Source organism: Nematolebias whitei, chromosome 13 (genome assembly GCF_014905685.2).
Source record: "Nematolebias whitei isolate Nwh7 chromosome 13, NemWhi1, whole genome shotgun sequence".
NCBI classification, from domain to species: Eukaryota; Metazoa; Chordata; class Actinopteri; order Cyprinodontiformes; family Rivulidae; genus Nematolebias; species Nematolebias whitei.
This window is the reverse complement of record NC_056510.1, coordinates 29,373,965-29,386,691: the sequence shown is the minus strand read 5'-3', so window position 1 is coordinate 29,386,691 and position 12,727 is coordinate 29,373,965. Positions and strand designations below refer to the sequence as shown.

Sequence of the window (12,727 nt, the reverse complement as noted above, 5' to 3'; positions counted from 1 at the left end):
GAACTTGATGAACTTTGAGGTGAGATTTGAGTCGTCAGATCTGTTTTTACCTCAGTTTGCCTTTTGAGCTTGCTTTGGATTTTTAAATCTTGCATTTGATTTGGAATTCTTGTGCTCAAAAAACTTGCTGTTTTTATTTTTGTCACGGCTTGTGAGCTTCTCTACAGTTGGTCTGTTTTGACACTTGTCATTGGCTGTCTCTTTTGAGCAGCGAAAGCAGGACAATGCAGTCGCCCACCCGCAGCTCTGTAAAAGTGAACCACCACCAAGCCGTGAACACTGACAGCCTGTTCAGTGACATGTATGATGACTCTGAGGATGAGGATGATGAGGTGGGCTACGCAGATCCTGTGCAAGATGATCTCTATACCCGTAAGATGGGCGTCAAACCCCAGCCTGCAAACAACGTATCGTACAATAAGTTTTTACCCAAGTCCTGGACACCGGAAGAAGATGATCATGTGCAGAAGATCAAACTGGGTTCTCAGAGGAGACCCTGGTACAAGAAGATGCAAGGCTTCAGGTGTGTGAGGGCGTTAAGATGTGAAGGGACCAAACATTTACATATAATTTCCTGACATTTGTCTAAATGAAGTAAATCTTCACACATCCACCTCCTTACAAAGTCATACCTCAGCCTATTTCCTTTCCACGCTTTTGTTTCCTTAAATAATTGTATGCTAATATATTAGATTTTAGAGTTTATTTATATACTTCACTGCATTTTTTTTCTGTGGTATAATTGCCTCCCACTTAATATTTCTTTCTTTCTTCCAACAATCACATCCCATCTCTTCTGTGTTGCCTCCTCTGTCCCTTTCCCTTCATCCGTCCTGCTGTTCGTGGCTGTAGCCGTCAGAAGTCCAGCTCTTCGTCTGATGACTCGGACTGTGACATCAGCCCCTGGCTCTCCTCCGCCCCCTCTCCTTCTGGCCCACCTACCTCTCACTCCCACACTCATGAGGCCTCGGCTCACACCACCCTTATTGTTGGGAAAAGGTTGATACAGTTGCATGACTGTGACGATGCAGAGTTATTTTAAAGCATCAGATTTTTAAGAAAAACATTTAAAGGCTTACGTTCTGATCAGTTTCCTACTAAGAACTAATAGTTGCTGGAGTTGCCTTAACGTGCTTTAACAAGAAGTTTGCTTATTTTATTTTTAAAGAGTTTCTGTAAAATTCTAGTTTTATTAGTCTGTTCTTGACTTTATAGAAACTAGTTTTATCTTATAGTAGTAAACCGTTAATAGTAAAACCCTCATTTGATCATGATCTGCTTGAATCAAATATCCCAACAATGGCTCCTTGTTGAATCTTTTCTTTCTTTCTTGCACCTTTATCCAGTTCACATGCATGCGCTCATCACCTCTGTCCTTTTCTCTTCTTTTGCTTACCCTGCAGTCCTCATGTCCAACCTCACACCCTTCCACAGCTTCCCAAGATAGAACTCCCTTTCCTTGAAGTCCCTCCACTGGTGTTTGCCCCTGTGGACCCCACCTCAGGTCCCAGACTGGTTAAATGTGAGCAGTGGCCACTGCTGGGGCGCCAAGACCCTAGAGAACCCCCAGATCCTTTTGATTACACAAGTATTGACCCTGATTTGGAGAACGATGACATGTTCACCAGGCGAACACTGTCATTTCAGTCCAACACTGACCTGGCGATGACGAAGACGCGGCTCTCATCCAAACGTCGGCTCCACTCGTCTGAGCCACAGCTCAATATTGTCACCCAGCAACACCGTCGCGGAGATGCAGAGGAAACTGATTATCCAGACATCGAACAGGATGATGTTATTAATCGCAAGGAGAAAATTCAGAGGGTTCAGCGACAACGAGCGCTCTCGGGAGCTCCCGATAATTATGCCCCCATGCACGTCCCAGAGCCTTGGGCTCTACCCCCTGAACTCAAAGCCAGACTTCTCTGTCCGCCATGTCCTCTGACTCAGAAAGCACCATCTAACCAGAGTCATGTTGAGAAGGAAGTGTGTCCTGAAATGGATGATATGCTAATTCGTAAGCTTCAAGTCCATTCTGATCAGAGCCAACCTTCACCGAAGTGTCACTCAGCTGTTCTCATGACCCCCTCTGTACCTTCCTCCTGTAGCAAAGAGGACCTGCAGAAGTGGCAGGCAATCAGAGAAGCCAGTCAGCTAAGATATAAAAAGAAGCTTTTGTTGGAGAGGCTAGCTGCTCTGAAGTTGTGAGCTTCTCCTGATATGAGACTGTTGCTTGAATCTTTCAGTTAATGTTGTAACATTTTCAGATGTGAAATATTTCCTGTCTTTGAATCCACACAAAGGTGAAACCTTCACCTGGTTGTTACTGGAAGTTGTCACATTTTGTTTACTCATAAGTTTAAAATGAAATGCGAGATGTGTTACAATATTCACATATTGGGTTGCTTGTGTTTTTAAGTTTTCTGATATTTCACAAATTAGTTTTGTGTTGCAGAACTGTGGTATCTTACATCATGGATGTTCTGTTCGTTCAGTTTGGTCTCCTCCTGTGTGTGGTGTGATTGATGAACAAAAATATTCATTTGACCAAATCTCGTTCTCACTTTCAAATGAGTTTGTCTGTGTATGATTTTTAAAACATCATGCTAAATAAAAATAAAAAAGAAACGGTTGAATCTCTTAGTAATTGATTAAACTGAACTTTCTGCTCACCAAGGATCTGACCTGAGAACAGTGTTGTTTTTCCACAGCAAAAGGAACTTTACACTGACCTGTAACTTGCACTGCAGCAGCAGGAGAAAGCAGAAAGACATTAAATATCTAAATATAAAATCTTAAATGTTCTGACCACATTGACCCAAGTAATTTAATGTTGTGCCATCATCAAAGGGCATAGAAATTCCCCACAGACCTGAAAGTAAATGTGATGTGGACTCCACAGTAACCAGAACACAAGTCTAAACCAAAGTGTTTAAACTTGAACAGATGCACAGAAAGTCCCACACAAGGCAACCATTTAACCTGAGTCCAGATCATCTGGATTTACTTCATGCCCAGATGTGTTAAGTCCAGTTTCTAGTGACGACATGGAGTCTCCAGAAAGGCAGTATTGTTTATGGATAAATGCATGTCTATGCACACCTGTACATGTGTGCGCACACCTCCCCCCAACCACCCCAGCCAAAATTTAACATTAAGAAATGAGATGTAGTGATGTAAGCCCACCAAACACAAGCACACACACTTCTAGGAGAATAATTTGTTCAGTTTATTCAGTACAGTGAAGACAGCAGAGTCAGGTTTAGTTTATTTACAGCTTGAACCCTCTGGTTGTGTATCTGCTGGTGTAAAAGTCTGACTGTCTTCAAGCTATTAATGAGAGTACTGCCAAAAAACAAAAAGCCTGCAGAAATGTGACTTTGTGTGATTCTCTCCGGTTTCCCAGACAGCACAACGAGCTCCAGAGTATGGACGGGTGAGTTGATTATGAGCTCCCAGGAATGTGGCACGTTCTGGCCTCTTCCAGTCGCACTCTGCTGCCTCCTGCTTTTGTTCTACTGTCCTGACTTTTTAACGACTAAATGCTGACATAAAATACTGACTCATTGTACTGCACAGGGCTGCAGTCAGGGAGTGGGCTACAGGGGGAAAATTAAGTCAAAGTACTGAAACAAAGTGCTACCTAACCTGTGGTGAAATTTCCCACTGCTAGATGTCGACGTGAGACGAGTAAATATTTAAAAGAATGCATTTATTTTCTATCAATGGTGAATTTATGGAGACTGCTCTCTTGCATGATCATGGAAGGTCAGGGGTGTATGTTACTAACTTGATGGGCTTTTTATCACTTTATACTGTTTGTGACTGACCCGAGTGCTGAGTTTACAAACTAATACTACTTTACCAAAGTACATATAAATGTATTGTCTTTTGTGGCATGCGACTGGAATGGAGTTTTTTATAATGAACCCTTTTACTAACATATAAAATCTTGACACACTTTATTTTATTTGTTCCACTGCTTTTCTTCCTCCCCTCTCAGGAGTAAATCAACAAGTGATATCATGGAGCCCATGCTCACCAGGCAGAATCGCTTTGAAGAGCTTAACAAGTATCGCGAACAGATCAAACGAAGCGAGGATGAGTGGCAGGATGTGAGTATTATCCAATATTTGTCATATTCACAAATACTCATAAAGTACTGATGCTGAATTATTTTTTGTGGGGTGCAGAGGCAGTCTGCTCAACCTGCAGAGTTGAGGTGAAACTAAAGGGTGAGGAAATGTGTATGGGAGTATGAGATTTGTGGAGCAGAGCTGTTGAGATTGAAACTAGTGAGGCAGGAACTAGTTGGTGCAGTGCTGCCCTCTGGCTATTGTCTGTCCTTTATAAATCTTTGGCTTGGATGTATGTAAAACGATGTTGTGATGTAAATATGGAAGAATTTGAGACAAAATTAAAAATAACTGTACTTTATTAAAAGAAAAAAGTTTTTACAAATTGACTGGAGTGATTCACAAACAGTAAAACTCTGTTGCAGCTGGTAAAATCAGTATTAATACCACAGTTTCCCACATATATACAGGTGCTGGTCATAAAATTAGAATGCCATGAAAAGTTTATTTCAGTAACTTCGTTCAAAGAGTGAAACTTTTCTATTCTATTCATTCATTACACACAGACTGATATATTTCAAATGTTTATTTAATATTGATGATTAAAACTGACAACTAATGAAAACCCCATATTCAGTATCTCAGAAAATTGGAATATTGTGAAAAAGTTAAATATTGAAGACGCCTGGTGCTACTCTAATCAGCTAATTAACTCAAAACACTTGCAAAGGCCTTTAAATGGTCTCTGTCTAGTTCTGTAGGCTACACAATCATGGGCAAGACTGCTGACTTGACAATTGTCCAAAAGACGACCATTGCTAAAGAGGCTGGCTGTTCACAGAACTCTGTGTCCAAGCACATTAATGGAGAAGTGAAGGGGAAAAAAAAGATGTGGTAGAAAAAAGTGTACAAGCAATAGGGATAAACGCACCCTGGAGAGGATTGTGAAACAAAAGCCATTCCAAAATGTGGGAGAGATTCACAAAGAGTGGACTGCAGCTGGAGTCAGTGTCAAGCCACTCTTGAACAAGAGACGGCATCAGAAGCGTCTCACCTGGGACTGCTGCTGAGTGGTCCAAAGTTGTGTTCTCTGACGAAAGTAAATTTTGCATTTCATTTGGAAATCAAGGTCCCAGAGTCTGAAAGAAGAGAGGAGAGGCACATAATCCACGTTGCTTAGGTCCAGTGTCAACTTGCTACAGTCAGTAATGGTTTGGAGTGCATGTCATTTGCTGGTGTTGGTCCACTGTGTTTTCTGAGGTCCAAGGTCAACGCAGCGGTCTACCAGGAAGTTTTAGGGCACTTCATACTTCCTGCTGCTGACCAACTTTATGGAGACGCAGATTTAATTTTCCAACAGGACTTGGCACCTGCACACAGTGCCAAAGTTACCAGTACCTGGTTGAAGGACCGTGGTATCCCTGTTCTTAATTGGCCAGCACCTGAGCAGTGTCAGACTATTGACTCCATGCTACACCACGTTTCTGGAGTAATCCAGGCAAATAAAGCCCCAACTAAGTATTGAGTGCTGTACATGCTCATACTTTTCATGTTCATACTTTTCATGTTCATACTTTTCATGTTCATACTTTTCATGTTCATACTTTTCTGTTGGTCAACATTTAAATTCTAAAAAAGTTAAGTCTGGTCCTCTGGACATTCAAAAAACAAAATTTTGGAATGTCCAGAGGACCAGACTTAACTTTTTTAGAATGAATATAATGTACAAGTTTCACTTTTTGAATGGAATTGGTGAAATAAATAAACTTTTTCATGATATTCTAATTTTATGACCAACACCTGTATAATACATACACTGACTGTGGTTCCTGCCAGATATCTAATGATATCTAGGCAAATAAGTCTTAAAGCAGCATTTAGGTCATTCAGTCCCCAATACACGGGGGAAGAGAGCCGGGAGGAGCTTATGGCTGACAAATAGAACACCTTCAAATGTAGCTCTTTCTCTCTTTTTTTTAGAACTTCTTTCTCTCAGTTGCACACTTGCAGTGCAGTACAACTGGTCTATTTTCATCTAGAGCCAAGTCTTAAGTGTTTAGGATGTGATGCATGAGGTAATCTTGGTTTGCTTTATTTTTATTATTTTTGCAGGACCTGAGTAAATGGAAGAGCCGGCGTCGGAGTGTAAACTCTGATATTGTAAAGAAGAAAGAAGAAAGAGAGAAGATAGAGCAGATTACATACGGCAGTGAAAGAAAGCCCATGACCTTCAAGGAGATGCAAGAGGAGAGGTGAGGGAAAGTGTACCTTCTCAGGTAGCTTCAGTGGTGTAAGGATTATAGATTATGGTGTAGGACTGCATACTGAATTTGTTCCTGTTCACATTCTTTTTTTAACCCTCAGAGGGGAATTCTTTGCTAAGGTAACAACTTAAAAAACAACAGGTTTGTGTGAGGACTTGTGCATCGTTGAGCAGACAGCATGTTTGTTTTAGCCAGAGTGGGTGAGGAGATGCTGTTTTTTGGTCTTTCATCAGTGTAATTGGCTTATAGCCTTCCATTTTGTTCTGCACATCTCATCATCCTCAGTCTGTGCTTTGATTTCAGCCTACATTCATCTTGTTGCTTTACTGCCACATTTAAACTTGTCTGTTATGTATTTCATCCCACTCTTTCATCCACAGAGAAAATAAAGGAAAGGGCAGCATCGGCAGTCGTCTCAAGTCCCTCTCCTACTTGAACGACGAGGACGAAATATTTGAAACGCCTGTTGTTACCCCATACACCCGAGCCCATCTTTCCAGAAGCTACACTATTGACACTCCGTTCCATTCCTCAGAAAGCTTTGAGCCTTCTCGAACAACACCAGAAACCCCTGCTGCTTCCTCACCTACTCTTAGACCTGATTCCCCTCCTATTTCACTGGAAGTGGAAGAGGTGGACAGTTCTGCAACTACAAACTCCAGTACCACCACCACCACCATCATTCCCACTACTACTCCTGCCAGCCACAACTCCATCAACAGCTCCCACGCTCCAACAGCTGCACCAGAATCAAAAACCAAAGCAGACGAACACGTCATCACGACCAAAACGCAGGAGGCTGCAGGAGTTGTCTCCTCTTTTAGCCTCAAACAGGAGGAGCCCAAGCCTAGGCCCTCATTGTTGAGCACACAGACTGGAGTGGAAGCCCCCTCCTCTAGTTCTTTGTACAAACAAGCACCACAGTTCAGCTCAATGGAGCCCAAGCCTCCTGGGGTGTCTCGGATTTCTGCCTCCCTCCCTAGGAGCTACCAGAGATCGGATAGCGCTCGTCTGACCTCTGTTGTTGCACCGAGGCCCTTTGGGAGCCAGTCCTCCCGCATCACCTCTCTTCCAAGAGCCTATACGGTGAGTTCTGCTGTTTTACTGGTAAACACAAACTACCTGTGCAACACTAGGGGGCAGGATTACAGTTTATTTTTCTACTGGAGATTCTGAGCTTGTTGGTCAAGGTGATTTATTCAGTGGACATCAGCAATTCTCAAGAGTTAATTCTGATTACAGTGAGAAAAATGAAGGAAGTTTGTCTTTTAAATAGTAGCTGACTCAATTTTAATGACTGATAACGAATTGAACAGCAGTCAATGGCCGATTTTTATAAAGCTATGTTTTAATCTGTGTTTTGGCTCATAAATCAACTGTTATTCTTGTATATTACAATGTACCAGATAAAAAAAAAATACATTAAAGAAATTTGGTCCATTGCTTAAAATGGAGTGTCACTAGTATGATTAAAATAATCTAAAAACAAATCTGTAGAAACTTTCTGATTTGAAGTAATTATTTAAAAAAAAGTTCTGTCAGGTTGTTGCAACATCCCACTGCTCATTTCTACAATGTTGTTTAAAAAAAAACTACATTGGCAACTAGTGATGACCTCATCAAAGTCAAAAGTCAGTTTCTTTATTTGTCATACATGTGGTGCATGTGTTGGAATGAAATTGTGTACACGGGGTCCCAGTTACATCCAACAAACGTATAAAACGTAAAAGAAAAATGGTAATAAGATCTAAGATATGAACTAAGAAAAACATTAAAGTAAAAATACACTAATCTCTGTGTGAGCAGAAGAGTATAAATGAACACAGCAACATGAAATAAATCAGCAGCTTCATGGTTTTTTTTTGTTGTTTTTTTTCCACAATGATTTTCCTGGTTAGAGATTCATGGGTCTAACCACCTCAGGGTAGAAGCTGTTCCTTAGTCTAGTGGTTCTACACTTTTCATTCAACCTTTATTTAGACAGGTAAATCCCATTGAGCCTCGAGGACTCATTTACAAGAGAGACCTGATTAGTAAATGCGGCATTAGACTTAATGCTCCTCAACCTCCTGCCTGAGGGGAGCGAGACAAAAAGTGTGTGTGCTGGGTGAGTGGGGTCCTTCATGATGCAGGTGGCCCTCTTCCTGCATGTGGAGGTGTAGATGTCTGTGATGGTGGGGAGGCTGACTCCAACAGACTTCTGTGCAGCCTTCACCACTCTCTGCAAAGCTTTTCTTTCTGCAGCTGTGCAGTCTCCATGCCACATGTTGAGGCTGGAGCACAGGATGCTCTCCACTGCACACCTGTAGAAGGAGGTGAGGACTGAGCTTCCCAGTCCAGCTCAGGAAGTAGTCTCTGAGCTTTCTTGATCAGGCTGGTGGTGGTGTTGCTCCAGCTGAGGTTGTCATTCAGGTGCACACCCAATGCAATGACTTTAGTTAGGGCTCAAAGCTTAAAAACAAAGTTTAAAACATGTTTTATTCATCATCCTTTGAGGTCTGCTGGTGTCCTTTTTAAATGGTATAATATGCTCAAACATTGTTGATTATCTTTTTTTTTTTTTTTTTAAGAACACGTTGGTCTAATTTGATTTGTCGAATGATCAGTCGGTTTAACTCTGTTCAAAGCTAAGTCGGCTACCAGCGTTGTTATTTTTAGACTTCTGTAGTGAGTCACATCTTTCTGACTGTGTAATGCCGTGCATTGAATTTAACAGAAATGCGAACGAGAGACGTTATTATCTTTGACCCATCAAATGAATGGAGTCATTTATTTTCAGAATCAAAGTTTAACATCAAACATTTACATTAATTTGGCAAAATATGAAAATAATAACAGACAGTTTCACAAATAATGAACTTCAAATCACTCGGCGGTGATTTGAGGACTTTGCTTCAGATATTTCTAAAATATCTGTACTGGTTTTGTGAGAGAGAGAAGAGTTTAAGATGAAGTGGAGATTTATCTTACAGAGAAATATGTGAGGGAATTTAATCTGTTGACCAGAACGTGCACGCTTCATCAGATTTCAGCTCGCCTCCGGTACACTTTAGTCGAAGAAGAGACCGTTACCTTGTTGATGATAGATCAGCTCGATAGAGAGTCCTCCAGACCTTTCAGCGTCTCCGTTGAGAGCTGCTGAAATCCTTAGATAGTCGTGCGTGGGTTGTTCAAACAGAAGTTATAATTCCAACGTCTCTGACTCTCCTGAATTCTCGAATTCTCTTCCATTCACTTCACCATTCTCCATGAATTCTAACCAATTCTCTTCAGAACTCCTTGAGCACTGCTTCAGAACTGCTTCCGAACTACATGAGAACCGCTCCAGAAACATTCCAACTCTCAGAACTCTTCAGAACAATTCAGAACTAACTTGAACTGGAAAGTTGCCACATTTTAAATGGGTCGACTTCCGGTTCAATTTAGAGCTTTCTGATTCGTGGATGTACCAGAAAGAGGTGTGGTTTTTGACGTAAGGTATTATCAAGAGTCGAGGTCAGGAAATGAGATTTGTTTAACAACTGACAGAGAGATTATTGCAAAAAGCAGACTTCGTGGAGTCTCTATTCTGATTATCTTCTCAAATAGTTAAACATGACATTTCTTCTTCAGTAAACATTTAGTTGACCGAAGCTTCAACTTTCACATACTTACGACTTGGCTCATTTCAGACAGAAAATCAAGAAATGCATATTCAGGTGATTTCTTCTTTGAATGAGGAATAAAAATCATTACTTACTGTTTATGTAAAATAAAAATGAGTAGTTCTTTTCAACCTGTAAGCATTGAGTGAAACTAACACAATTTGATTATCAAAACATTTGTAAGACAGTAATGATTATAGAGGATTGTCTTTTCTGCTTGATTAATTCAAGAAAGAAAGTCATCAGATGGCTCAGACTTATTCAGATCAATGAAAATAACAGTCTCTGTCCATCTGGTAGATTTGAGGTCATCAGGGTCAGATAAGGGTCAGATCATCAGGTCATCAGGTTCACTACAGTCCCCCCTTTGGAAATCATCACCTGTCCATGGAGATGAATTCCAACCGTGAACTTAGACCTTCAAATGTCCTTGAGCTTGATGTAATCCAGCAAGGAAGACCAAAGTCAGAAGTAATCCAGCAAGGAAACAAAGTCAAGGTAATTCCACAATGTTCTTGGTATTCCATTGTGTTGATTATAATTCCATATCGTCTCGATAATCCCATTGTAGCAATGCTTTAACCCCTTGGAAACAGAGTCTGTAATCCATTGAAAAAGTCATATAATCCACAACGGTAAATCCACAGCGATTGGAAGTGTTGATTAATCAGCATACAGAGGGGTACCCTTGGGTTGAACTGAAGAAGCGGCCACTGGATGAAGAGTGGAGACCAACGTCAGGATTGCAGGTCGCCTCCAGCGAAGGTTGTCTCCAGCGACGTCCAGCCTGTGCCGTTCTGGTTCAATGTGTCATGCAATTATGTGGTTTAAGGTGGGCTTATGAAGGGGATTTTACATAAGGCCTTAAACTATATGCATCTGGTGTGTAAGCTATTATGGTTGGGAACAGCTACAACTACCAGTTAAGGGGTGGATAATGCTGAAAAGGGGTAACTACAGGGGTTTATGCCTATAGAAAAAGTGTTCCAAACTATTTTTCCATTTCTAACTTGGTTTAAGTTAGCTTTACATGGTAAAATATAGTTTGGTGTAATTGTCTGTTGTCCTTTAGACGAACGACTTGAGATTGGGTGTTTGGTTTTCCCATAAATGTTTTGGAAGTCTATGGCGAGACTTATCAAAAAGAATTAGCTATCCCCCCGAATAGAATTGTTCGAGTAGGTTCGGCTTAAGCGTTGTGAGATCAATGTAGATTATGGTACTCAAGGTAGCAATAATATACATTGACTCCGCAAAGATTGCAATTTAGTGAATGAACTGCATGTTGGCATGGTTAAAGGCTTCTTAGTCTCTAACTTAACTACACACAAGATTCATTCTTACCTCAGAAACAACCAAAATCAACTAAACAACGTTTCAACACCGACAAGAGTAGTGACTAAGCATCTAGAAACATCGTTTCACAGCTTCTCCTCACCCTGGTTGCCAGATTCAGTCACGCTGTCCCGTTTTATCAAGGGTAGGTCCTGTGAGTTTAAACTATGGTTAATTTTATTATCCATTAGTTATCTTCTGCTTGGATGACCCTTGTTCCCACGAGGTCAGATTTTGTGATGTCTTTGTCTCCTAAGGAGTTATTGCACGCCTTGTGTTGTTTAATCTGGTTACGATGTACCCATTTAACAGTTGGTTCTTTTTGGCCTTTACTGATTTTTATCTGGTAGATAATTGGAGACACTTTGTCGGTAATCAGATGGGGTCCAGTCCATCTGGGCATCAGCTTACGGGCGAGAGTTCCGGTCCCGGACTCTACTCTCCCAGTTTTGGGTGCAAACGTGTAGTACCAGACCCTGTCTCCCACTTGGAGTTCCTCGTGAGAGGCCTTTTGGTCGTAGTACGCTTTGCGTCCTTCAGCTGATTTTTCCAGGTTTTTCTGTGCGAAAGCAAAAGTGTTCTTAAGGTGTCTTTCCAAGTCTTTCATGTATTGTTGTGTGGTGTAGGCTGTTGCCATGGCAGCATCGCCTGGTTGGTACAACAGGTGCAGAGGGAGAGTCATTTGTCGACCCGTCATCATCTCGAAAGGAGCGATGCCAGTCGACGTGTGTGGAGTGGCCCTTATGGCCATGAGGACCAGAGGGAGTTTCACGTCCCAGTCCTTGTGGTTTGCGGCTACGTATTTTTTCAAAATACTCACCACAGTCCTGTTTGCTCTCTCAACCTGGCCTGAAGCCTGTGGGTGGTAGCCAATATGGAAGTTGGCTTTGACGCCTAGCGTCTTCCACAGTTCCTTCATTACTTCACCTGTGAAGTGTGTACCTTGGTCTGAGTTCACCCTAAGGGGAAGTCCAAACCTTGAAAATACATGATTCATTAATAACATAGCAGTGGTTTGTGCTGTGTCATTAGGGGCTGGTAGACATTCTACCCATTTGGTAAACGCGCAGGTTACCGTGAGAAAATATTTATTTCCTCTAGAGGTCTTAGTGAGTGGTCCGACCCAGTCAATCTGGAGGTCCGACCATGGAAATGCAATGCCTCTACTATGCAGTGGTGCTCTGTGAAGTGGTCTGGATGGTTGAAACTGGCCACAGATCAGGCACCCTTTTATGTAGTCCTTGACATCCTTTTTCATTCCAGGCCAATAAGCAATTTGTTTTAATGCTTTCAGCGTGGCATTGTCACCCTTATGTCCTGCGGACGGAAGGTCATGTGCATGGACTAACATCACCCCCCTGTGGTCATGGGGGACCACGAACACAGGTGAGGACGTCCGTCCATGAGC

The 12,727-nt window shown here is 41.7% G+C and overlaps 1 protein-coding gene across 1 annotated transcript in view; it reads left to right on the top strand.

The window, feature by feature from the left end:
* The window catches only part of lmo7a (LIM domain 7a), a 74,179-nt gene that overhangs the window by 39,818 nt on the left and 21,634 nt on the right, over nucleotides 1-12,727 (top strand). The window contains exons 9-12 of the mRNA XM_037687051.1: nucleotides 3,407-3,436; nucleotides 4,004-4,115; nucleotides 6,189-6,328; nucleotides 6,721-7,426. Coding sequence (XP_037542979.1) covers nucleotides 3,407-3,436; nucleotides 4,004-4,115; nucleotides 6,189-6,328; nucleotides 6,721-7,426 — 988 coding nt within the window. The remainder of the gene's footprint in view (nucleotides 1-3,406; nucleotides 3,437-4,003; nucleotides 4,116-6,188; nucleotides 6,329-6,720; nucleotides 7,427-12,727) is intronic.